Genomic DNA, 27,532 nt, shown 5'->3' on the forward strand with positions numbered 1-27,532 from the left:
TTGTTTTGGCAGGTTCTTCATTATCGCATTTGTAGAGAATGTCATTTAAATTATTTTCTTCCTTGCTGAGAAAGGTATTGAGCTTCTTCCAAATTCCTTCACACTGGCTGTTCCTCCCTTAGGATCAGCACTCCTCCCACTGCCTAGACTCCTGCAAGGGGCGCTGGTCCGGGAACCCTGAGCCGCACCTGGGGACACTTGCTGTTTCAGTGGTCATGTCTTCTGAGAGTTGACAGTGCTCCTGCTCCCCAGGTGCCTTCAGTGCAGCACTGCCCTTCCTCTGTGTCCACCCTGCGTCTGTGCTGAAAGAACAAGTGTCCACAGGGATGGCAGCTGTGGCTTAGGGCTCCTGCAGCATCAGTGCTGAGCAGAGGCCAGAGCAGGGCCAGAGCTCTGTGAAGCTTCACTCTTGGACTCTAAATGTGCTGAGGCACTGTGAGGGTGTGTGGTGCTCAGGTGGGATGGCGCTGGGATCGTAGCATTGTTTGCCCTTTGGTAGCAAGGGATTGAGTGCACTGTTGCCATGGCTTCTGTCATGGAACTCAAGAGGGACCTTTGTCAGCACCCATGAGGTAGCACAGTAGCTGGAGCAGTGGATTGCTGAGGGTTCAAGATCACATTTGAGCTAGGGCCAAAGTGCATGACAGCTGGGTCACAGCAACGTGAGCCTCCTAATTGGATGGGACAGTCTCCCGAGGATCCTGTTCCAGGAACACTGAGTTGGTAAGGGAAGATTGCAGTGTTTCCTGCATTACATTATGAATCACTTGCATTCCAAATTGCATCTGAAATTTGGGGTATTCAGGAAATTTTTTATTTGAGCTGTCTGTCCCGGGAGTGAAGTAAATGAGAAACATTTGTGGCTATGTGGCTGGTTTGGTGGAAAACTTCAATACTTGATCCAGTTTTTTTGGCTGAGGGATTAAGAATTTGAGGTCTGTCTTGGCAGAGGATCGCAGCTCCTTCTTGGAGCTGCGATCATATTTCTAGTTTTGCAATTTATTTGATTTTGGAAAATTTGTTTTGGAAATGATGATTTGAGTGTATGAATTGCAGAAAAAGTATCCTGTAAGCAAACAATTCCTCCCACTTGCACACTTTCCTGAACAATCAGTCGAACTGTATGTTCATGCTTCTGGAAAGTTTCCAACTGTGAGAGAAAAACCTAAATATGAAAGATGCAGCTTAAAACGAACCTAAAGTATGCTTAAGCTCTGTAAGATGTGGGCGATTCTCTTTAAGTGTTAATTTTGTTTCACTAAAGGAAAAAATGTACCCGTGGTATTTAAAAAAATCATTTGATTTAGTGTTTGGTATTCTCTTAAATTTTTTTTGACAGACAATTATTTAGTTAATGCTATTCAGTTAAAGTTACTGAATTATGCTATTTAGAAATAAAACTCTGAATTGTCTGGAAATTTCAGAGGTGGAGGGTTACCTGTCAGGTTCCTAGGGACACATTTCCTGGCATGGCCTTCCTGGGCCTGTGCTGTACTTCACCAGCCTAAATGAAAAGGCAGCTTGGCCACAGGGAGCGTGGGGTAGGGGTGACGGGGAGCGTGGGGTAGGGGTGACGGGGAGAGTGGGGTAGGAGTGACGGGAGCGTGGGGGAGACGTAACAGGATGTGACCGGGAGCGTGGGGTAGGAGTGACGGGAGCGTGGGGGGGACGTGACAGGAGGTGACCTGGAGCGTGGGGTGGGGTAGGGGTGACGGGGAGCGTGGAGGGGACGTGACAGGAGGTGACCTGGAGCGTGGGGTGGGGTAGGGGTGACGGGGAGCGTGGGGGGGACGTGACAGGAGGTGACCAGGCGCGTGGGGTAGGACGTGAAGGGGAGCGTGCGGGCAGGTGCGTGATGGGGAGTGTGGCGGGGAGGGTGTGGCGGAAGGATGTGAGGTCGTGAAGTGAAGGGGAGCGTGGGGGGGACGTGACAGGAGGTGACCAGGAGTGTGGGGTAGGACGTGAAGGGGAGCGTGCGGGCAGGTGCGTGATGGGGAGTGTGGCGGGGAGGGTGTGGCGGAAGGATGTGAGGTCGTGAAGTGAAGGGGAGCGTGGGGGAGACGTGACAGGACGTGAAGGGGAGCGTGGGGGCAGGTGCGTGATGGGGAGTGTGGCGGGGAGGGTGTGGCGGAAGGATGTGAGGTCGTGAAGTGAAGGGGAGCGTGGGGGAGACGTGACAGGACGTGAAGGGGAGCGTGGGGGCAGGTGCGTGATGGGGAGTGTGGCGGGGAGGGTGTGGCGGAAGGATGTGAGGTCGTGAAGTGAAGGGGAGCGTGGGGGGCTGGATGGAAGGACGTGACGCAGGGAGCGTGAGGGGAGCCTGGCGGCCTGGACAGAAGGACGTGATGGAGAGGGTGTGGGGGGAGCGTGGCGGGGGCGCTCGGCCCCGGCGGCCTGTGGACGGCCCCCGGGGGTGAGGCTGGCCAGGAGTGGCGAGGCGCGGGGCGCTGTGGACTCCAGGTGCCGCTCAGCGCCAGCCCCCTCCCTGCAGAGCGGGTCTGCCCCACTGGTGGTCCCCTTCCTCTGCTTTGCCAAGTGGGCAGTTAGGTGGGGTCTGCTCTGTGACACGTGACGTTTCCGAATTGCGGAGGTTGAAGTCACACGTGGGTCCGAGCGGAGGGCGATCTTGGCTGAAACCCTGTTGCGCAGGGGGCGACGCGCGCTCCTGGACAGTGGCGGGAGCCCCACGCCTGCCGCTTATCACGCACGACCTGTATTCCTGCAGGTTTCTGGAATCCATCTGCTAAATATCAGTAGGTGAACTGTCTAGCGATTGTCCTCAATAGTGACATGAAATATCACTTTAGTGACTGGCAAGTCTGCCTGAGTGAGCTGTGTGCCCGCAGGCACTCCCCAGGCGTGGCCAGTCTGGGGTTGGTGGTGACAGCAGTGTTCCTGAAGGAGCCAGCTCCGGGGCAGCGCATTGGTGAGGGCTGTGTGCAGCTGGCCCCCGGGGTGTGGGTGTGTGTGTCTGAGTGTCAATTTGGATACAGGAAGCACAGAGTTTCATCTATTAATTCAAAACAGCAAAACAATAAAAATGCAAGCAGCTGGTCCTAGTTTGGTTCCAAACTAATGTTGCTTGTGGCTGCATATAGAAGGATTTTATTACTTATTGGTCTATTATTTTTATTCAGGTTGGGGTTTATTAGCAGGGAAAATAGGTATTTTTAGAAACATTTCAAGTTATAGAAGGTGTCCTGTGTTCATTTTCCTTGCCTCACTGGGACCCTGCCAGGAGAGTCATGATTGTCATAGTCTTCAAAGTATTGAATGCAAGAGGTTCTAAGTGACTTGCCTGGGTCTGTGCAGCCAGGGTGGGAGGGGAACCCCGGAATCTGACTCTGCTGTGCACTCTCTCAACCTTAAGAGTTGAAAGAATTTTGAAGGAGTAAATTTAGATTTTAAAAGTATTTCATGTTTCTAAAGTTGGTATTACATAGTTTGGAAACTGCCGAAGAATTGCCAAACTCTCATTTTAAAAACATAGATTAAAATTATTTATATCGTGTTCCATGACCTTGTCAGATTCCAAATTCCCTTCCTCAGTTCATGGCAAGACATGGCACTGCTCTCCTTGCAGATAAGGTGAGCTCAGGCAGCATCCCTCTGTGGCTCTTGTTCCTCTGACTCCTCTTGCCCCATTTCAGCTAGTGGATAAAAGGTTGAAACTATGATGGAGGTAACAGAACTCTTGAAGTTAATAATAGCAAAATTTCAGAGTCACAGCCAAGCAGGTTGGTGTAGATCTGATTTTTGATTAGGTGGGACTTACATGCCTCTCCTCCCAGAAACCACAGAGTCGATCCTGAAAGGAAAGTGAGGAACTCAAGACAGGTGAGCGAGAAATGAAGAATGGCGCCAGGCAGAGATATACACGAGAGTTTATTTGTCAGCTCTGACAAATAAAGGACAACTCTCCATAGAGGGAGAGAGGCAAAATAGACTCAGGGTTTGGGATTTAATCAGGGATTAAAGCTGGGTGGTATTGGTAGGAGGGAGTGGTGAGCTTTTCTCAGAAAAGCCCTTGGGGCAGGAAAGTGAAATTTTTCTTAACATGGTGGCTGTCACTTAAGATGGCCTTCCAGAAGCTAAGCAAGGACCTTACATCCCCCCCCACTTTTTGTTTGTTATTGGGTCTCTTAAGGGACAGGGGCATAGATCAATCTTCTATTACTTCTTCCTGCTGGGAAGGGGCAGCATCTGGACCCTTGTGAGGGGTGTGGGGTGTCACTGAGGCAATGGTGAGGGTCAGGAGGCGCTGGGCGATGCTGACTCCTGACAGCCCAAGTTTGGTGAGGGGTTGGAAGTCCTGGGACAGAAGCTGGTTCACAGTTTGGTTAGAGATCCTTTGCATCTCATCTTGAATAAAGCTAATCGCGCAAGGGGCAAGCATTAGAAAAGGCCTATGGCAAGGGGAGAGGTCAGGAAAGGAAGTGGCACTGGAGAAGGGGGTTCTTAGCTGCCATCCTCAGATACAATGGCAGTGGGAAGCTCTGAGGCCTGAAGGAGGTCGGAGATAAAGGGGCATTAGTAACTGAGGTTCCCTTGGTGGTAAGGATCGGCTCTCCTTCCAGGTAGCAGAGTGGGGAGAAGCATGTGGCCGGGGTATTTAGAGTCAGTGTAGACATGGAGGGAGGCTCCCCTTATCACAGTGAAGGCTCTGATGAGGGCGACCAGTTCAGCCTGGACTTCAGTCTATATGTCCAATGATACAAGCTGGAGAAAATTAAAGGTTTGACAGTTGATTTCGAAAGATTTATCAAACATCATATTTGTTTTTTTAGTTAATTTTGTTAATTTATATATGACAGAGGAATGCATTTCAATTCACATTACACATTTTCATATCTCTGGATGTATACGAAGTATAATCACACCAATTTGTGTCTTCATACATGTATTTTGGATAATAATATCCATCTCATTCCACCATCATTTATAATCTCAATGCACTCTCCCTTCCCCTCTCACCCCTCTGCCCTATCTAGAGTTCATCTATTCCTCCCATGCTCCCTCTCCCTACCTCACTATGAATTAGCCTCCTTATATCAGAGAAAATATCCTGGCCTCTCCGGGTTCAGCTCTCTAGGTCTGTGTCCTGGACAAATGGTTGGCCACTTCAGGCCTAGTTCAGACAGTAATGGCCAGACAGCCAGCTGAGCAGCATGTAGGCTGTGAAGGGAGCCCAGAGCAAGGGTGGCCCTGTAGTGCTGGGAGGATGGTAGTGGAGCAATACTACGCTCTGGTGAAGAGCAGGGTGGCCAAGTACAGTCTAATGGAAAGTACATGGTCCAAGCAACTCTGAGCAATAGTGTAGCTGGAGCAAATTCAAAATATTTTTAAAATATTTTAAGTACTGACTTTGGAGTTTGTTAAGTAAGACCACAGAATAGCACCTTTAACCAATTCTTGCCCCAGGTCAGGGTCTAGTACCCTGAAGGGTTTCACAGATGTGATCACCTTTAGTCCTTGCAGCTATCCTAGGATGCAGATTATCTTCTTTATTGTACAGATGAGGGAACTGGCAGTTTCAGATTAGGCTATTTGCTGGGCCACACAGCTAATTGATTTAGAAAGAAACCTTGATCCCTGGACATGCCCAAGCCCTATGCCCCTGGACATACTGAGTGCTGCTTCCTGCTATCAGGGAACAGAGCTCATTATTGTCTACTTTTCTCTTTTTCTAGAAACACTGTAAAATATACTATAGCAGAAGACAACTACAAAATATTGCAGTTTCTCCAAGAGAAGCAAGCCTACTAATACCTTTGTCTATATCTTTTTTTTTGAGGGTATGTATATACACACACACACACGCACACACACACACTACATATATACACACAGACACATATATATTTTTTTCCAAAATATGATGTTTGATAAATCTTTCAAAATCAATTGTCAAACTTTTAACTTTCTCCAGCTTGTATTGTTGGACATTTAGACCCAGAATAGCTAAAGCAATTCTTAGCAGGAAGAGTGAAGCAGATGGCATTGCAATACCAGACCTTAAACTATTCTACAGAGCAATAGTAACAAAAACAGCATGGTATTGGCACCAAAACAGACTGGTAGACCAATAGTCCAGAACAGAGGACACAGAGACTAATCCAAAAATTACAATTATCTTATATTAGACAAAAATGCCAAAAATACACATTGGAGAAAGTATAGCCTCTTCAACAAATGGTGCTGGGAAAACTGGAAATCCATATGCACCAAAATGAAATTAAACCCCTATCTCTCAGTATGCACAAAACTCAAAATGGATCAAGACTTAGGAATAAAATCAGAGACCCTGCATCTAATAGAAGAAAAGTAGGCCTTAATCTCCATCATGTGGGATTAGGCCCCAACTTCCTTAATAAGACTCCATTGGCATAAGAATTAAAATCAAGAATCAATAAATGGATGGACTCAAACTAAAAAGTTTCTTCTCAGCAAAAGAAACAATCTGTGAGGTGAATAGAGAGCTTACATCTTGGGAGCAAATCTTTACCCCTCACATATCTGTTAGAGCACTAATCTCTAGGGTATATAAAGAACTAAAAAAGTTAAACACCAAAAAACCAAAAAAAAAACAAACAAAAAAACCCACAACAAAACAAAACAAAAAACAACAACAACAACAACAAAAAAAAACAGGTCAATAAATGGACCAAGTACCTGAACAGACACTTCCTAGAAGATGATATATAATCAATCTACAAATATATGAAAAAATGTTCACCATTGCTAGCAATTAGAGAAATGCAAATCAAAACCACTCTAAGATTTCATCTCACTCCTGTCAGAATGGCAGCCATTATGAATACAAACAATAGTAAGTGTTGGCGAGGATGTGGGGAAAAGGTACATTCATACACTGCTGGTGGGACTGCAAATTGATGCAGTCAATCTGGAAAGCAGTGTGGAGATTTCTTGGAAAATTGGGAATGGAACCACCATTTGACCCAGCTATCCTTCTCCTTGTTCTATACCCAAAGGACTTAAAAATAGCATATTATAGGGACACAGCCACATCAGAGTTTATAGCAGCACAATTCATAATAGCTAAACAGTGGAACCAATATAGATGCCCTTCAATAGATAAATGGATAAAAATGTGGCATATATACACAATAGAATATTACTCAGAATAAAAGAAAATAAAATTATGGCATCTGCAGGTAAATGGATGGAGTTAGAGAAAATAATGGTAAGTGAAGTTAGCCAATCCCCAAAAACCAAATGCTGAATGTTTTCTCTCATATAAGGAGGCTAATTCATAGTGAGTTAGGGAGAGGGAGCATGGGAGGAATAGACAAACTCTAGATAGGGCAGAGGGGTGAGAGGGGAAAGGAGGATGCATTGGGGTTAGGAATGATGGTGGAATGTGATGGACATTATTATCCAAAGTACATGTATGAAGACACAAATTGGTGTGAATATACTTTGTGTACATCCAGAGATATGAAAATATGTGCAATGTGAATTGTAATGCATTCCACTGTCATATGTAAATAAACAAAATTAGTTAAATAAACAAAAACAAAATATGATGTTTGATAAATCGTTTGAAACCAATTGTCAAACCTTTAATTTTCTCGTTGGACATGTAGACTGTTGCAAAGTTTTGATATTACAAACAACTAAGAGTAGAAATAATTAGCCAGAGAGGATGTGCAAATGAAAATAAAATAGAGCAAAATGAAAGGATACTTACAAATATGGAAAACTCAAGCTGGGTACGGTGGTGCACACCTACAATCCCAGTGACTCGGGAAGCTGAGAGAGGAGGATGGTGAGTTCAAAGCCATCCTCAGCGATTGAGTGAGACCCTGTCTCCAAATGAAAAGGACTGGGGACGTGGCAGTGGTTAATTGCCCTGAGTTCAATCCCCAGTGCCACCAAAAGAAATGAAAAGAAAAAGAATTCAAAAGTATGGGCAGTAATGCAAAGATGAATAACAATCATAAAATCACTCATTGTATGGCATATTCAAATTATAATTCTGTAAAAACCAGTGACTGAGGAATGTTGCTTTTGAGCAGAGCAGAATGGCAAAGAGCTTTGTGTTTTCATAAAATCAGCTGTGTCCTGAGGCACAACCTTAAAATCAGCTATGTCCTAAGGCAGAACCTTATGTGGGATGTTGGCCCCCAGGTGGAGTCCCAGGGAGGCAGCTGGTCCTGAGGCTCAAACAGCAGTGATTCTGCTGTGCAGGGGCCTGTTCAGGGGAGTAAGCCAGGAATGGAAGTGATGGGTGGGTTACCCAGGAATGACTGTCAGGATCTGAGTGTGAACTGTTAGATTCCTGGTTTTCATGTCTGTGAACACTTCAAAGAAATTGGCACAGGCTCATCAAAATTGGTTGGAGATCATCTACAGCTTATATATTATTATGTTAATTAAAATATTATAATAATTATGATATAATTATTCTTCTTGGTATTAAAATTTTATGTTTAAGTATTTGCAGATGTTCCATATCTGGGATGATGGGGCAAATGGATTAAAGTGGCTATTGGATATGGAGCACAATGTTGTAGCCAGGCTAGTGACAAGAGGGAGCTGATTTGATTCACAGAGCACATAAGCCCTGTTTGGATCCTTTCTGATTGGGCCTGGGATGAGCCCACACATGGCAAAAATAGTTCCACGGGACTCCAGAAATTAGGGAGTGCTGGGGTCTGAGAGTCAGAGGGTTAGAAGGAGGAGGATATAATGGAAACTTGTAGGAACTGTGGGCAGAGTAAAAGTGAGTGCAGTGTAGGTGTGTTAGTTAGCTTTGAACTACTGTGGCAAAATACTTGCAATTCTGTCATAAGGAGGAAGGGTTTATATTTGCTTATGCTTTCAGTGATGTCAGTCTGTGTTTGTCTGGCTTTGTTGCTTTGTGTCTATGGTGGGAGTACAGGTTGGAGCAACTCGGCTGACTCCATGGTGGCCTGAAGAAAAGAGATTGAAAAGATCTGAGGTTCCAGTGTTGCCTTCAAGGGCACACCCACAATGACCTCACTTCCTCCCATAGGCCCCAGTCCCTCAAGGGCTGCCTAAGAATACCTTGCTTTTTCCTACCAGGCCCCTTGGCCCCGGTGGACAGTGGTAGGGCCTTCCAGTGAAAGGACACCCCTGTTAACGCACAGGTGGAAGCCACTGGGTTGTGGCTATGTCTCTTCCTGTGGTGACCCAGCGGGCAGGGGGCTGGTCTCAGAGCGGTGGTACCACTCACTCCCATTGTTGGGTTGGCTGGGGTATTAAAATGGTGCTTCATTACAGAGCACCCTGATCAACGTGCTGTCTTCAGACTACAGTTTAATATTGTAAGGTCCTTGGGCTGGGGTTGTGGCTCGGTGGTAGAGCGCTTGCCTAGCAAGTGCGAGGCCCTGGGTTCATCCTCAACACCACATAACAATAAATAAATAAAATAAAGATATTGTGCCCAACTAAAATATAAATATTTAAAAAAAATATTGTAATTTCCTTGCTTTGCATCTGGGCGGCCATCCTAAGTAACAGCCGCTGTTTTCCTGCCCAAAGGTGTATTGCCACGCCCTCAAACCTTGGCTGCTGTATTATTTCTCACCAAAGGGCAGACCAACCCCAAACTTAATCACCCTCTGTAGGACCCACCCAGCTCTAATTCCTGAGCCTCCCCCATAAAAGCCGCAGATCCCAAGCCTGTGTTGCCTCTCTCCACTATGGAGAGATGGCCTTTATTTGTCACCTCTGACAAATAAACTCTCTTGTGTGAATTTCTGTCGGGTCTCCATCTTTCACTTCTTGCTTTCCTGTTTCCTGGTTCCTTGCTTTCCTTTCAAATATAGTCTTATCATGTTTCAAAATTATAATCTTCATATTTTGAAAGCCATCACAAGATTAACAACCACTGTGCTCTCTAGAAAGAGGTTTCAATCAACTTCTTGGATATTGATCAGATAAGTACTAAGATTTATAACTCTTCTGAGGTCTTTACTGGGTGAGTTCTTAGCTGCTTTGAGGAACCCCCTCAACCAGTGTTCTCCAACCCCTGGGGAGTCCACTTCTGATTTAATTTAAGAGACCTTTTGCCGAAAGTCTATGCTTTTTGCTTATTTTTGTTGCACCATGAGTAACAATTATATAGAAGTTAATTTAACGTTGTTAATTAGAAATAACTTGTGTGTTTCTGGATGTACGGAATTCAAAAACTTCCATGATGTTCCTGATATTACACAAACACTCTTTAATTAACTGTATCTAATGGGTAGATTTCTTTCAGCGTTTTGAACCTTTGAATCAAGCCTCCTTTCCATAATTTTGGATGCATATAATCATCATTTCTGTCTCTTCCATGGAATTTTACTTTTTTTTCTGTTGAAATTACAAAGTAATCTCTCCTTGTTAAAGAGAGATTAAAAAAAAAAAACCCAAACTAGGTCAACATCAGAGGTAGACTAGCTCCTTTCCCTTCCTTGGAATGATGGTGTATGAGCAGCTTGAAGCCCCAGGTTTGGTCTGCTCAGGATCCAGGTGCACATGCACCTGTTCATTGGTTACACATACTCTTCCTGTGCTCTTCCTTTGCTCCCTTCCCCTCTCCCTCCTGCTTCTGCTCTATGTCCTGCTGTTCCTCCTCCTTCACATTGAAGTCAGGCAGGTGTTTTCCTGTGCCTCATTGAGTTTCCTGAGTGGAGCTTATTTTCTTGATCTTTCCTTTCTTTGCCCACCATGAAGGCTCAATAAATTCAGGTTATGCTCTGCTTCTCTTGTCCTCAGCAGCCAAACTGGGAACATTTGCTCAGCTCTGTAAAAGAGGCATTCTGGCACTTCCTCCTGGCATAGCCAGCTAAGTAGCCCTGTTCTTGCTTCCCTGGTGATGGGCCCTGGCCTGGAGTGACATTTTGTACCAGTCGATTCCAATTGTGATGTTTCTCTGGGTTTCATTAGAAAGGTTCTGCAGTGTTGCTCTTCTGTGTCTGTTACTGGCTGGGGTTTCCTCTGTATTAGTTATCAATGGTGTCAACTGTCTGATTGCTATCTTCTGGAATTTTCTAAAGTAATCTTTTGTATGTTGATGGTGGAATTGTTTACTCTTTTTTATTTCAGTGAGGTTTGGGAAGGTTGATGTGGTGGGGTGCACATGACAGCTCAGTTGTCCCCTCAAACCCCCTAAAGATCTATTTTTCCTGCTATTTTTGGTCCTGCATTTTGAATATTCTTTCAGGAAAATAATTTGTTTGCCATTCCTCTGGTTTGGATAGGAACTTCAAAATTTTTTTTTCCTGTTCCAGTTTTGTGTTTAATGTTAATCATAATGAAATCATTGTTAAGATTTCTGCTATTTGTCTGGGTTTGTAAATGGCACTATTCTGTTAAATCGCTTTTATGGACCTCCGCAGAAGACCAGTTAATGTTGCAAAATTTTCTTTAAAAATATGTATCATTTTCCTTATTTCACTTTAGACATAAATTCACTATATTTACATAATATATGTTTGTATATTATTTGCCAGATGAATGAACATTGTCACTTTCCATTTTCAGTGTTTAGATCAGCTGAGGATATAAAAAATGAAATGGGATCCTTTGGTGGGCACATGGCACTCAGTATATCTTAAAACAGTTTCTTAATTGTCATCTTCATTTTTAAAAAACTTTGTTTCAGGAAGGAGAGAACATCTTCTATTTGGCAGTGGAAGATATAGAGACAGACACAGAGCTTCTAATTGGCTACTTGGACAGTGACCTGGAGGCGGAGGAGGAAGAGCAGCAGATTGTGACCGTGATCAGAGAAGCAGCAGCAGAAGATTCTAAAGGCCAGTCTTCAGCTGGCAGGAAAGGTATCACATCTCTGGTGATCTGAGAGAACAGAAGTTGTAGAAGAAGGTGTTTGAGCTGTTTGAGTCATGGTCTTATTATAATAGGGTGTCGATGAAATAGTTTTTGTCAAAAGCTCTCTCAGAAGGCATCGTCTGTGTGCTCATCTTTTATGTAGGAAAAGGGGTTGGGAGAGGTGACAGATGTGCCTGTGGGATGGCCAAGGTCCAGAGCTGCCAGGGAGTCCCTATGTCTCACCCTGTCTCTTGTGAGCTGGGGTGACATGCAGTGGGATCTTCGTACCCTTGCCCTGGTGCTGCCTCTCACCTGCCCCAGAGCTGGCTCTTGGAAAGTTCTCTTCTTTTCTACACCTTGGGGGAAGGTGAGTGCAGAGGTGAGGTGTGCTTTGCTCACTGGGCTTTGCTCTAGTTTGGGATAGTTTGGGAATCTGGAACTTTTGGAGGTCTCTTTCTGCTGTGATGTAGAAGCCAGCAGGACTAGTGGTTTGTCCTAGCTTGATGCCAGGTAGGCTTCCTGAACTGCCTTCCTGGAGGTTTCTGTTTGTGCCTGTGTTGCTGGCCAGAGGCATGAGCGCTGCCCCCAGTGCCAGTGTGTGCTTCTGCGCTTTATGTGACTATTCAGGAGGTAGGTAATGACAAGCTCGGTCTATGATGTCTTTCAAATATGCCTTAAGCTGTTTGGATTTGGAGTGACAGCAAATTTTTTTGATTACAATAAAATTCCAGTTTATTTTTGGACAACATTATTTCACACATACATCAAACAGGCAAAAAACAAAACAAAAAACCCCAGTAACTTCATAGACAAAAAAAGAAAAAAGAAACATTTTTATCTTTGGCCTTTTAAACCATGATTTCCAAACCAACTACTTATAGTAGAGCTGAAGTAAATTCACAAAAAAAGTTATCGAATGCTCAGAATTAAGATTATTTGTTGTTTTCGCTTTTTTTTTTACGAGTATTTTCTCCTCCTTTGAGATCATAAATGAACATGGTCACACCACAAGTCAGAAAGAAGTAGGACAGAAAATGCTCCCAAGGCTATTTTGGTCATCTGAGATCATGAAAAATGGCTGATCCCTAACAATATGCACAAAAAATATAAAATGTAGATTAAAAATACAAATTTTTCTTTTAAAAATTACTTTTAAGAAAATAAGCAGAGCCTTGGAAGTTTTGGTTGTTTTTTTCCTGCCTTGATGCAAATTTATATTGTGGTTTTGGTTGGGTGGTGAAGAGCAGGTGTCATCTGTGGGTGGCACTGCCTACAGTGGACAGGTACTGGGCCTCTCTACTCAAAGGTGACCACATTTACATTTGGAGACAGGAAGTGGAGGGTGAATATGTCATGGTGGTCTCTTATTTTTCATTTAGTTTTCCGTTTTTGCTGTCTGATCATCCTCATCCGGATATCTTCTGCTTCTTGGTATCAACATCATTATCAGCTCCCCATTTGCCTGTAGCTGCCTCAGCTTCCTGATCTTCATCTCCATCCTCTTCCTCATCATCACCTTCCTCCTCCTCCTCTTCCTCATCTTCATCTACATCATTGTTAGCCTCCTGCTCCCCATTTTCCTCATTAGCATTCCCATTAGCTGGGGCGTCTCTTTCATTTTCTGCCTCCTTCACAACTTTCTTCTTCTCCTTTAAGTCCTTGGTGGTGATCTTGGAGCTAATGTCCACGCTGTGTCTGACATGGTGGGGCCTGCTGGTGACCTGATGCAGTGGGTTAAAAAGGAAACTGAGTTCAGGGACTTTGGCAGTAAAGCCACCAGAATATGCATTGGTTGTGGTGAGCAGGGAGCTGGACCCAAGAACAGTGCAAAGATGGCTTTTCAGAGCAGCCACTGGGGCTGTATTATTTTATTTATTTTTTCTCCTTTGCCCTAGGGCTTATTATTGTATATGTTATTTTAATTTAAAAATAACTTATCCTACTTCTGTTTTAATGCCCTGGTTTTTGCTGTTATCAAAATATTAGTTGTCATCTTTGTAATAAGAATTAGTAGATACTTAAAAAGATTTTTTTAAGGGGCTGGGGTTGTAGCTCAGCAGTACAGCACTTACCTTGCATATGTGAGGCACTGGGTTTGATCCTCAGCACCATATAAAAATAAATAAAGTAAATATATTAATAAAATATTTTTTAAATGTGTGAACCAGGTATTACTTTTTGTTGCTATTTTCATTTTGTAATTCTTAGTGACTCACTTATAAAAGCAAAAAAAAAAAAAAAGCAAAATCTCAGCAAGAGAAACAAGAAGCCCTGACATCTGACAGTGGAGAGTTGGGTTAAATGAATTTGCTACCTTAGGGTTAAAAAACATACCTGGCCTGAGAAGATTTTGGAAAAGGCTCTACCATTTCTTGTGAAGTATGACAGTAGCATAGCTGTTCTTCTGCTGTGTATGAGATACACATGTAGGAAGACCCTTGGCCCTGGAGCCCCAGGGGAGCCGTGGTCTCTTCTGAATGGGATCATTGGTCGTTTTTATTTTCCTTACATTTTCTGAGTCTGGTATTCGAAAGGTGGAGTTACATGGCACACTGAGGGACTTGGGAGGAGCTCTGCAGGTCCTTCTGCTTCTATGCCCTGGTGGCAGTCTTTCCACCCGAGTGTCACCCCCTTATGCTTCAGCACAGTTTGCCTCCACTGCACTTGTCCTTGTGAAGCCAAAAGTGAGCCACAGGTGGCCTAGTTCAGGGAGGATTTTGTAGTTGAAGACTCTGATCTGGACAGTTAGCATAGGGTAAATTAAAAATTCAATTTGAATTTGAATTAATTTGGTGAAACACAAGTAAATTATTTTAGAAAGAATGTATTTCTCTCCAGTAATACTTCCTGTTATGTTTACACTTAATGTTCATAGACATAAAAGAGTTCATGTTATACATAGTTAATTTGATTTCAAAGCCGGTGCACAAGCTTGCAACTCTTGCTCTGAACTTTGGCCTCACTAATGCACTCCTTGTAAAGGTGCAGATCCTCTTGGCTGCACAGAGGACTTCGCCTGCCCACAGTGTGAGTCCAGCTTCCCCAGTGCGGAGATTCTTGCTGAGCACCTCCATATGCTGCACCAGAGGCCCACCGAGGAGAAGGAATTCAAGTGCAAGATCTGTGGGAAGAAATTCCCAGTCCAGCAGGCCTTGCAAAGACAGTGCGTACACCACAGAGCATCTGCTGTGTCTGACCTGACTCGTGGAGGGGTGGGGTCCCACAGTGGCAGCCACCAAAGTCTTTTCTGAGTGTAGCATGTTATTTTTTACATGTTTGGATTGTGAAGTTGAAGTAAGCATTGCTGGTGTAGATTGTCTTTGTCCACTTAATGACTTGGCCTTGTTAATTGAGCTGCATGGTTCACTAGCTGACATCCAGATATGCATGATGGAGCCAGGGCTTGAGGTGGCACAGCAAGTCTCAGTCAGCTCCACTCATGTCCCCTCTGGAACCAGCTAAGAGTTCAAGGAGTGCAGATTTCAGAGTGTGAGGAATACACCGAGGTTTTGGAAAGCACTGTTTGTTCAAGAGCAGTCTTGGAGGATAATCTAAAGACAAATAGATCCAGAATGTGAGATTATGATAAAGTTAAATGATCCCCTGCTCTGAACTACTTACTGTGAACTCTTTATTATTTTAGCAGTGTATGTTAATAGCATGTAAGTGATCCTTGTCTTTCACGGGATCATGAAACCTATAAACTCATATTTAAGTAAGCATTGGTAAGAAATCGTTAACACAGGTTAAACGTTCCTGTTTTTGGTTTTGTTGAAGTAAAATTCTAAAATATGCCATTTCGTATTGAGACCATTTCTATCCATTAGATGCATCCATTTTTGCTAATAAAATTTGAGAATAAAATGTTTGACTTAAACTTAGTAAATGTTTAAGAAACCAAAATGTTTATGATACCAGGAGGTTAAGCATTTAGAGATTCTGTTGCAGTTTCTTAAGGAACAGTCAAGCCAGGGCCTGGGTACGTCCTGGTAACACTGTAGTCCAGTCAGCCTTATAGGACAGTGTTCCCTGGTCCCCCAGAGATACCTGTGCTGAGCTGGAGCCTGTTGAAACAAGGTGCTAGTGCAGATTGAAAAAGAGAACAGAGGAGCCAGGAATCGCTACCATGGCTTTCCTCATGGTGGGCCTCTTACCCTTGAGGTCATAGTCCCTCTCTCTTCCTCTAGTGCTCTTGAGCGCACAGTGGGCAGCAGCCTGGAAGGCCTCTCCCAGTTCCCAGTGCTCTGTCTGCCCTTCTTCAGCTCAGCACTGAGGTTTCATCTGAGTTACCAGCTGGCTGTTACACAATTTGGGTCATTTTGCATGTGCAGTCCCTTGCTTCTCAGGGACTCAGTATTACGCTAGTTAAATTGAAGAATTTAAGCCTTCTTTCTCCCCTGCTTAGATAATGCATGAAGTGGCTACGTGTCATGCTGTGCACTCACGGTTGCTTGTCCCCTTGCTGGTTGTCTTGTAGCTTTGAGCAGCACCAGGAGATGTGCCGTGGGGATGCAAGGTTCGTGTGCAGGGCTAACAGCTGTGGGAAGAGACTGAAGAGCAAAGACGCCCTGAAAAGACACCAGGAAAATGTCCATGCTGGTGAGCAGCTGGGGAAGCCGCACTCTGCTCCGCCTCACTTTGGGAGACTCTTCCCGCCTTGCACAGACGCACAGCTTTCTTTCACTGGAAGCTCCTCCTTTCAAGTTGATCTCAGTGGCATTTGTTGTTTTCCTGTCACTAAGCTCAGGTCTGCTTGTGCCTGGTAATTAGACCCACAGAGCATTAATATTTCTTGATGATCACTCTCATATTTCCACATAGGAAATTGCCTTCTCATAAATTGTTGACAAGTACAGATACAGTTTCAAACTTCAAGTGATGGATGCCCTTTCACCTTAATATTTTTTATATTTAATACAATTTTAATGCTTATTTTCTTCTATATTGAAGAATATTTCTAACTATATTTTGACATGGGAATTGAATACGTTTAGGTGAATAAAGCAATACTATTTGAATTCCTTCTAGTGGCTAGCTAATCAACAAAACAAGTATAAAATTCGTCACTTGGATCTTACTGCTCAGCACTTGGTCGGTGGTCATTGGTTTGCAGACTCAGCCTGTCGTAGGTAATGATCCGAGGGCTGCTATCCCCCTTGCCATGCCTGGGCTATCAGGAAGTGGGCACGGTATAGCTGGTTCCTCTCGTCTCCTCTCACATTCGGGGGAAGGTAATCAGTGCCCAGTGTCTGAACCTCCTTCTTGTGTCTGTTGTCTCTGAGTCCAGCTTGAGTAAAGCAGGCAGAGGTTGTGAGCATGGCTACTGCCTGCTGATGGCAGCTCTGCTGGGGTGTGGGCTGCACACGGTGCTGGCAGGCAGTCTGGGAGGCGCACCACAGCTGGTGCCCGTCGCCAGGACTTCCAGGTGTTGTCTGCTGTCTGTCCTTTAGAAGAACGTGTGGCTGAAGTGTGGCAGTGACATTTTTCTGAATTTCTGGGACCTTCTCCATGATCACAAGCATAGCTTTTTCATAGAATTGCTTTCATAGTTTTTTAAAATGCTGTTCTGATTAAAATGCTGTTCTTAATTTTCTGCATCTAGGTCTGCAATGTCGTGTAACAGAGCTTTGATGTCAGTTTTTTTAAAAAATATATTCACTTTATTTATTTTTATGTGGTGCTGAGGATCAAACCCAGTGCCTCCACATGTGCAGGGGTAGCTAGTGCTCTACCACTGAGCCCTTGATGTCAATTAAAAAAAAATATATATATAGTTGATGAACATAATATCTTTATTTTTTTTTTTTTATGTGGCGATGAGGATCAAACCCAGTGCCTCATTCATGCCAGGCGAAAGAAGTACCACTGAGCCACAGCCCCAACCCTGAAGTCAGTTTTAAAGTCCACTTAAGAAGCCAGATGAGCATAGAAACCCTGTAAATCTGTGTTCCAAGTCCTGGGCCTGTGCCCTTTCTGCTGTGTTGTGGGCATAGTTGTTTTTTGTTGTTGTTGTTGTTGGTAGTGGTGGTACCTGGAATTGAATCCAGAGGTGCTTAACCACTGGGCCACACCCCCAGCCCTTTATTGTATTTTATTTAGAGACAGGGCCTTGCTGAGTTGCTCAGGGCCTTGATAAGTTGCTGAGGCTGGCTTTGAATTCACTATCCTCCTGCCTCAGCTACTCAAGTTGCCGGGATTACAGGCATGTACCATGTGCCCAGCTGTGGGCATAGTTTTTTGAGGTTTCTTGTAACTGGCCTTGGATATTATAATATTGCAGTTTCTGGAAATTCATGGTGATTTTGTCAAAAATAATTCATAAAAGGAAATAGTTTTATTATTCTTCTTTCCATTTTGCAGATTGGGTGAAATGTGAAATCTTAGTGTTTAGGAAGAATATTCAGTGCTTTTGCTGGGTCTGGCACATGAGTTCAGTGTCTCATGCATGGCCTCTCTCTTGCCTTCCCTCTTCTCTGAGAGCCGTAAAGACATTTGGGACAGAGCATTCCCTGCTGAGAGTGGCCAGTGAAGTACTGCTCCCATGGCTGTGGATCCTTCAGTACAAAGGGACCAAGGGATTCCAGGGTGCACAGGGTCTGTAGCTCCTGCTACTGATGGGAGATGCCGAGAGAGTGTGGGTGTGGGCCACACTTCTCCACAGAGGCTGTGCATGCGGTGGGCAGGTCCTTGGGCTAGCTCCTGAAGGTACTTAACCTGCAGGGAGGGTGCTGTGGTCCTAGAACCTGGGTGACCAAGTGTTTGGGGGAAGTGGAGGATTCCTTTCATGGTCGCCTACTATGGAATGTGTTTCTGAACATTTTTCTTTTTGTCTGGCCCTAGGGGTTGAACACAGGGCCTGTGCATGCCTGACAAGCCCTCTCTAACTGAGCTGCATCCCCCACCCAGCTGAGGATTCTTGACAGCCGAGAGTGCAAGTCAAATACCAGATTCACTTGCTAAAAGAAAAGCCACAGTGGCACCAGGGTCTAGTTTGGGTTTGTGTAGGTGCCGCTGTCCTGGAACCTCTGGGAGCTTGTGGAGTGGTGAGAACCTCTACATTTAGCCAAAAGGGGCCCACAGTCGAAGGGGCTGCTTCTGAACCCAGTTCCTGCCCTTCTCCTTTGCTAGGTCCTATGGATGCTGGTGAGGAGAGTGTAATTATAGGAGATGATCTGTTTTCATAGCCACAAGCTTTTTCTGCATTTTTTTCCCCAAAGGAACTGAGATTCCAGATCTCAGTGGAAGAGGAGATGTGAGGAGGAGGAAAAAGACTAGAGAGTGGGCAGGGAATGTGGTCGAGCTGGGGTGCTGAGTGAGGTGAGAGGGCTGCCTGAAGAAACCCACTTCTCTGCCCTCTTTCTCCTGCACCCACTGTAGGGAAGACAGGGCACAGCCTTAGGGAACAGCCACAGTGCCAGATGGGGCAGGGGTGAAAAGGAATTCTGGGCGGAAGATGGGCAATCCCAGCTGGTGGGAGCTGGAGAGGGAGTGTTCCTTCCCAGTGCCCTTCAGGTGGCTGTGTGTACAGAGAGGTTGATGGACATGTGGCAGGTGTTCATGCTGCTTGGGAGCCTTTTCTTATTCAGCAGCGCTCCTCCTTGTACAGCACCAAGGATGTGTTCTTGGCTGCAGTGCTGGGCGTGGTGTGGATGTGCTGCTACTCGGGATACCTGGAAATTCAAGATGAAAATTTTTATTCTTTTCTTATTAAAGTATGTTTTTCTTTTATAAACATTATCCTATAACAAAACCAAACTGTTTCATATTTCCGGTTTTGCTTGCTTTGGATTTGCTTCAAAGTAATAAAGAAATGGGGAGAGGGGAGTATAGGTTGGACAGGAGCAAGTGTGGTCTGCCGTGGTCAAGTGGGTAATGGGCCCACCGTTCACTGTACCATGTATTTACTTTTTGTGTATTTGAAATCAGTTAAAAGTTGACAGATCATTTTGTGGCTCTTTGTGGTGATAAAGATGATACTTTTACTGTATCACATTTAATCAATCTTTTCACATATTTTATCAAGTCTTTTCATTTATATAACCACTGTGAAGCTTGTAAAATGATCCACTATAAATTTAATCCCTATATGAGAAGCACAAAAGTCAGCTTTGTTTTGCTGTGGATTGTCAATATAATGTTTAATATATGAAGGTGTGGATTGTCAATATAATGTTTAATCCTGCTTGATTTTATCTTATTCTATTTCCTAACATTGATTTGCTAAAAAGTGTGCTCATAGATTTTGTTAAAGTCTAATGATAGAATAATCTAATTTATGAATTCCATCTTTATAACCCTATGAGATGAAATATAATGTTCTATTGAAATATAAAGGAAGTAGAAAAATCAACTTGTGAATTGATAATTCAGTTTTTCCCTTCATAAGCGGATTTGGCTCATTTCAGCTTTGGCTTGATGGTTCATGGAGATGTGCGATTCTTGGTTAGGACATGGGAAAGGGAAAGAGGTCTGTTCCATGCACGTAGAAGGCAGAATATAAGCGGCATATCTCTTAACATTTGAAAGAAAGAATCTCAAATACCACTCGCTCTTTATGTGAGTTTGATGGATGGTTCTCCCTCCCATCTGAATGGATGCTGGCGCCTGAGTTATGGAGTGGAATTTCATACCCTGTGGAAACTCCCTGTGGTGCCCCTTATTGTCTCATTTAATTCATGACGGGTTTTCATTTCTCTTTTAGGAGATCCTAAGAAAAAGCTCGTGTGTTCGGTATGCAGTAAAAAGTGCTCCTCTGCCTCCAGCCTGCAGGAGCACAGGAAGGTCAGTGAGACAAACCCACTCGCAGAGGCCTGTCAGCAGCTCGTGGTGTCTGCCATGTGAACTTGTGGCTGACTGACCCAGGACAGAGCTTTGTCATGAATCTTAGTGGTCCCGTATTCTAGAGCACAGAGCCAGTGTGCAGAAAGGCAAGCTGCTGTCATTGCTCAGCACTGGTGAACACACTGCCCCTCTGCCCTGTGTCGTTTCTGGCCGAGGTTTTCCTAAAACACCTGCCTTGGCTCATGGCCTTGTCCGTTGCTGTTTGCTCAGGAAATATAAGTCAGTGAGAAAACCATGCGTTTTTGGAATGTGCTGGCAAGTGACCTATGGTTTTGAAATGAGTGCATGTCATAGTTTAGTCTGGCACAACAAAGGCGAGAGCTGCATTGTGTGATTTCGTGATGATGTGAATTGCCATGTAAGGGTCCATTGAGTTTGATTTTACTCCATTCTATTTTTCATGTTGATGTGGTAAATCGTGCACTGATATGATTGTATATCTAGGTGTTATTAGCAGACAAAATGATTCCTTAGGATAAAATGAATTTAACATTTTACAAAAAGGATAAAAATTTATTATTTTGTAGCAAAAATTAATCTGAAAAATAAATGGTAATTCTTTCCTAAGAATATTAGCCTTGAGATGGGGATGTGGCTCAAGCGGTAGTGCGCTCTCCTGGCATGCGCGGGGCGCTGGGTTCAATCCTCAGCACCACATAAAAATAAAATAAAGATGTTGTGTCCACTGAAAACTAAAAAATAAATATTAAAAAAATCTCTCTCTCCCCCCCACTTTAAAAAAAAGAATATTATCCTCTAGTTAATAGAATGTATAATAAAAGAGAGTTAAAATTGAATTTATATTTTCATTAATGTCATTGCTAGGGTCCAAAATGTACATGTTACATTCTGTTACAAAGGTGAAAAATTACTTTTGTTGTGTTTTGTAATATGAATTGTCTCTCTCTGTGTACATAGGTGTATTTCAAAATAACTTGATGGTACTGGAAATTTATTATGATTTTTAATCTAGTCTAGTAGCTCCAACCATTTTTGTGGACTTAATTTAGCACTTGAGACAGTTAAATCATTTTGTTGACATGTTTGCAGTTCCGGTTTCTGGAACAGTTTTGATCCTCATATGGAGAAGTGGTGGAACAGCCTGATTGTGAATCAGGGTGGGGGCTCTGGGTGTCACTAGTCCTCAGTGTTGAACATATCAGGGTTGAGTTTTTGGTTTTGTTCTCTTAGTGCTATTAAATTCTTTTTTTGGGTAAAGTTTCCAAATAGTGATTTTAATTAGATTATTTAAAAAATTGAAGTGTCTTGTGAATGTGTATCATTCCTCTGCGGGGGTCTTGCTGATCTTTGTATTACTCAGAATTTAGTACATGTACAGAAATTACCTTGGACAGTTTGCCTGGGTGCCATTGCAGATGTCCCTTCTTTTAGGTATCTCATTCCCCTCCCATCGCTTGTCTGGCTTCAGGAAGAAAAACCTATTCTGTCAAAAAGATCAAGCTACTGGAATAGATGTTTTCTAAATATCCTCTTACTTTTATTATTTTATGGTTTATTTCCCTGATTTGTTTAAAGAGGTTGAAATTTAGAATAGTTTACCAAATAGAGCATTTTAGCACAGTTCACTTTGGAGAATATTTCTGAACAATGTCCTGTTATCCATTTGTTTCCTTCTCAACGTAAGAGCTTCTCCCCTAGAGGAGCATCTTGGTAGAGGGGCTGTAGCTCCTGTCTTTGAGGTGAGCCCTTATGGAGCCCTAGTCCTTATTGACTTAACACAGCCCTTCCTCCCTAATAGCCTTGCCGCTCAAGTTTCACCTTCCTGAGTACTAGGCAGCTTGTATTGCTGACAGTTTTGGCCATCTTTGGTTGGGTGTGTCTAATGTCTAATAGAGTTTAGCTACCCGGCATCACCCTGCCAGTAGATGGTGCTTTATGACAATAGACACTATCCTATATTAAAACAAGGAATGTTGTGGTCCCTCTTGACAATTATTAGAACTTAAAAATGGTAACATATTATTCCCAATTAATTATTTTCAAAATATTTCTACATAGCTTTGGGTGTAATTAAATTGTATTGAAACTGCAATTTGAGATGAGACTAGATTCTCTGCTTCTGCTGGTGGGTGGATCTGTGCAAGCTGAAGGTCTCTGCAGCTCAGAAAACTCTCTTTAGTGTTGGGAGCTAATCAAGGCAGGGGGTGCCTACTGGTGTCAGCTCTGAGGTCACAACTGGCAAAACCAGGTTTTTCTCTACTATTATTGAGTGGTGTGTTGCAGCTGTTAATGGGGATTGTGCTCTCCAGGGTCTCAGCAGACCCCAGCAGCTCACCAGTCGCTTTCCAGGTACTTGTCTAGCACATTCCAAGAATGAAATCCACAGAAAATAACAGAAGGCAAGAGTAACATGAGAAGAAAAGAGACAGTGCTTCTGCAGGAGTAAGAGGGGTGTCCCAATAGGGATTGCTGCCTGAATATACAGTTTAGGGGCATATATAGCTACTGGTAGGGGCACTGATCAATATTCAGGCTAACCAGGTCTTGGAAAAGTACCAGCAATGTTGGTTTGGCTGGTGACCTTGTGATTCTTTAGCCCTTGGGTTTGAATTTTGCTGTAATCTCCATTCAGGTCCACCACCACTTGCATTTTTCCTGCTGCTCCAGGACAAATGCTTGGCTAGAATGTTTGGAATGTTTTTGATTATTTTCTTGGAGTGACCTTTACATCTGGGTCAGAATCTTAATTGAGGATTACTTCTTATCCTAATAGTGTCACCTATCATTTGACTTTAAATCGGTTTGTTGAGCAGCCTTGGGTATTTGGAAATAGGTTTGGCACGCTCTCTTGTACAGTACATGATCACTTTTTTGTAATTTTGGGACTATCCTTTTAATTCAACCTTGAAAAGATTTTCCTATTTCTGAAGCTGTGAGCATTAAGAAGTGAATACATGAGTATCTAGCAGTGTTTCGTCTAATTGTTTGTTTTTCTTTGTGGACTAGTGATTTTTTTTTTTTTTTTTTTTTTTTTTTTGTGGTACTGAGGATTGAACCCAGGTATGCTCTACCACTGAGCTGCATCTCCAGCCCTTTTTATTTTGAGACCGTTCTTGCTACATGCTGGCCTTGAACTTGAGATCCTCCTGCCTCAGTCTCCCAAGGGTCAGGGATTACAGGTGTGTACCACCATATCTGACTGGATTGAAAAGAAATAAAGTTTTAATTTATGTATGGCTCAGAGGCTTATCATATTGGTCATTTCAAAATTACATAAGGAGCAGCCTTTGGCACGCATTGGACAGACACATTTCTTCTGAGCTCTGTGATACTTGTATCTTGCTCTTGAGCACTGGGCTCTGGAAAGGACCCTGATTAGGTGGAGACCACGCTTCTCTGCAGGATGGCCTTTGTACAGGAATCCTGCAGACCCCATAGCTCCTGTACATCTCTAAAGAGCACATGTCAGGCCCTCCCACAAGGGTGGCTTTTGCTGCTGCTGTTTCTCTACTTTGCTTGGCTTTTCTCAGGTGAAGTTTCCAGATCCCCAAGAGTCAGGCTAGACAGAAGCAGCAAGGGTTGCTGCCTTGGACTTGCCTCAGGCCTGGCAGTGATGGTGGGCCTGGACTGTAGGCTCCCATCTGTGGGCCTCATCCTGTGTCTTCCCCTTTCCCCCTCTCTGCTTTGAGTCCTGTCCTAGTCACTTAGATTAGGAAAATGTGGCAGGGGACAGCCCATCCCCCCACATCACTGTGGTGCTACACCGGTCCAGGGTCTTGGTCCTTGGGTGTGTCTCCAGCTGTTCTGCATCAGGCTGCATGCTTTGTCTATCTGGATCATGTTCCGACTGTGCCTTTGATGAGGTGGGCCATGAACATGACTCCACCAGACCAGTTCTGAGTCCTCAGCCGAGTTACTGGTGCTCTTGTTCATTGATGATCAGCATTTCCCACCCAAGGCTTTGTGCGGGACTTTGCTTTAGGACCTAGAATCCTGGTTCTGGTAATAAACTGGACTTCCACTTTTTAACCACTGACTCATTTCCCTGATCTAGAGTCTGGGAGGGAAAGAACCAATGTAATATTCAACTGTAACATTTATATTAAGTAATTATTAGCTAAAGTTATATCCCTGTCATTATGATTTTTTTAAATATACATCTTATGGTATATATTTAAGATATGATATTATGGGATACAAACCCATACACATGTAGTAAAATAGTTGTTATAGTGAAACAAATTAACATATCACCATCTCACAGTCACCCACCCCCATTCCAGTGCAAGGGCAGCGTGACCTACTCGGGTTACAATAGACCTTGAGTGCATTATGCAATCACTGCTATAGTCCTCAGGTCTTAGGTCAGACCTTTAGATGCTTCATCCTCCGTTTGCTTGGCTTTGGCTCCCTGGACCTGCGTCTCCCGTTTTCTTTTGGCTGGGGTTCTCTTGTTGTTGGACACTTGCACTGAGAACTAAATGCCTTCAGAGTCATCTCTCTTCTGGTCTTCTGCTGTAATTAATACTTTGCTCTGTGCTACATACATTTAAGTTTAAAATATCCTTGGTTACTAGAAAAGGAACAGTATTACCTGCAGTTTACAGATGTCTAAGTCTAAATTTGTGCACAACAAAGGAATTAATGTATTAGCTGTACTTTTTATAGAGCATATACATTTGACATGAACTAAGTAGGTCAGTCATTGCATATTTAAGCAGCTTTAGTCTGTTTCCTTTGGATGATGTGTTTTTACTAGGAATGCATTCACTGCATTTTAATTTATTCAGGGCAGTATGAGCAAATCAGGGCTGAATTTTACTGGGTCATTTGGACATGGCAGTAGCAGCTGCCCCTATGTTTGTGCTTTTGCTTGGGTTTCATGTGATTTGTTAGGCTTCAACGGCTGATTAACTGTTCACTAACCTCTTGCAGGTCCATGAGATTTTTGATTGTCAAGAATGCATGAAGAAGTTTGTCTCAGCCAATCAGCTGAAGCGCCATCTCATCACCCACTCAGGTAATGCTGCTTCTTCATTTGTTGAGATCCTGAAGAAGATCCTGTCATTCCCAGGACTCAGAGTCATGGCCCTGCTCTGAGTTTTGGCTTGGCTTTAACTAGTCATGTGACTTTGAGCAAATTACTGAATCCTCTTGAACTCTGTTTATAAAGCAAAGGTGGTTGGACTGAAGGACATGCAAGTCTTCACCGTTCCCTTTCAGTTCCTCACCTGCACCTCCTGGATCTCAGTTTCTGTATTCTTCATCTGTGCAGTGGAATCCTGGTGCCTGCACAGGCTAGGTGAGGTCCCTGTTATGCTGCTGGCAGTGTCTCACACTTGGGAGGCTCTGCAGTCTCAGGGTCTACATTGATGGACACCTTACATTCTAAATGCAACCCTAATAAGTCATTGTCAAGAGGGATTTATAAATATGCTTTGGAGTATCTTTCTGAAGCCAGTTTCAGCAGCAGGAGCTGCACTTATGCAGACTTAAAAAAAGTCAACTCTGGAAACAATTTTTTCTCAATGAAGTCTCTTCTAGAAGTCAAGATGCCCAATTTGAGGCCATTTGAAGTCAGGATATTTTCTAATGTCCACCCTTTTTGGAGGTAGATGTAGGTGTTTTAGCAAATTAAAGTCAGATTAAAAACTGGTGGCCTTCAGGTGTGCTTTGATTGGCACAGTATTTTTTAAGTTAGTTATGGGCATCATTTGTAACAAGTCTTTCAGGTTACCTGGGGTAGAGGTGGACTGTGCTCCGTCTGAGTGCTCATACGCTGGGAAGTGGAAGCTCTGCTGCAGAGTGCCCATGGCCCAGCAGAGGCTCTTTCCCAACTCCCGCCGTCTCCTCCCTGCCTTAGGGTCTGATTTAAACTCACACATCTCAGCCCATTTTTCATCTGGATTTTGCCTTTGAACTTAAACTTCTTCACATGGAAGCTTTAGTTTTCAAAACAGGCCTGCAGAAGAGCAAGCTCACCTTCCACTTGCAGACAGACTCCGGTACCTGGCATGATGGATAAGGTGGCAGCTTCCTTTAGTGTAACCACGTTTTAGATTACTTATGCTCCTGTGGTTTGAGGGTAGAATGTGTCCCTCAGACCCTTTACTTTGTGTAGACATGAGCCTTCTCCACTCATTTTTCACAGAAAGACGGCCCTATCATTGCGAGATTTGTAACAAGTCTTTCAAGAGGCTTGATCAAGTGGGCGCCCACAAAGTCATTCACAGTGAAGACAAGCCCTACAAGTGCAAGCTTTGTGGAAAGGGGTTCGCACACAGGAATGTCTACAAGAATCACAAGAAGGTAAAAGCATATTCAGATTTTTTTTCACTTATTTGCTGATAATGATTTTCAGTTGCTTATCCCTAGGCATCTGGGGCGTTCGGAGTGTGGTGGAGCCTGGAGAACATCTTGCTTCTACTCTCTTATAGCTCCTCAGACCAATTGGCTCTGCGGGGCTTCCGGCTTCCCTTCTCTACAGAAGCTGTCTGATAAGCAAGCATTACTGAGCTATTAAATCAATGAACTAACTCTCGGCTGTTAAATTAATTTTGACAGCTGTGGGGTGGTGCTGAGTGCCAAGACCTCCTTCTCCTCCTCCTTTTTTAAAAGACTTATCTCTACTTATGTTGCCTTTTGGAAATGTTCTCATCTTTGGTGTCCTTATGGTATATTTTGCTAGATCTTTTGCAATTTCTCTGACTTCTTTGGCCTCTGTCAGCTTTCTGTCACTGTGACAAAATACTTGAGATATAAGCCACTTACGAGGAGGAAAGATTTGTTTTAGAGCGTGGTGTCTGAGGCTTCCGTCCAGGTTGGTTCCTTTGCTCTGAAGCCTGTGGGGAGGCAGAACCTCCTTGGGGCGTGCTGGAACAGAGCTGCTGGCCTCATGGTGGCTGGGCAGCAGGGAGATGGCTGGGTT

General features: G+C 43.7%; 1 protein-coding gene across 3 annotated transcripts in view; it reads left to right on the plus strand.

Moving 5' to 3' along the window:
• Nucleotides 1-27,532, plus strand: part of Prdm5 (PR/SET domain 5) — a 137,548-nt gene that overhangs the window by 36,231 nt on the left and 73,785 nt on the right. For all 3 annotated transcript variants that reach the window (XM_076864473.2, XM_076864471.2, XM_076864472.2), the window contains 6 exons: nt 11,636-11,810; nt 14,785-14,965; nt 16,280-16,401; nt 20,504-20,583; nt 25,540-25,624; nt 26,756-26,913. In XM_076864473.2, coding sequence (XP_076720588.1) covers nt 11,636-11,810; nt 14,785-14,965; nt 16,280-16,401; nt 20,504-20,583; nt 25,540-25,624; nt 26,756-26,913 — 801 coding nt within the window. The remainder of the gene's footprint in view (nt 1-11,635; nt 11,811-14,784; nt 14,966-16,279; nt 16,402-20,503; nt 20,584-25,539; nt 25,625-26,755; nt 26,914-27,532) is intronic.

This window comes from Callospermophilus lateralis, chromosome 8 (assembly GCF_048772815.1).
Source record: "Callospermophilus lateralis isolate mCalLat2 chromosome 8, mCalLat2.hap1, whole genome shotgun sequence".
Taxonomy (NCBI): domain Eukaryota; kingdom Metazoa; phylum Chordata; class Mammalia; order Rodentia; family Sciuridae; genus Callospermophilus; species Callospermophilus lateralis.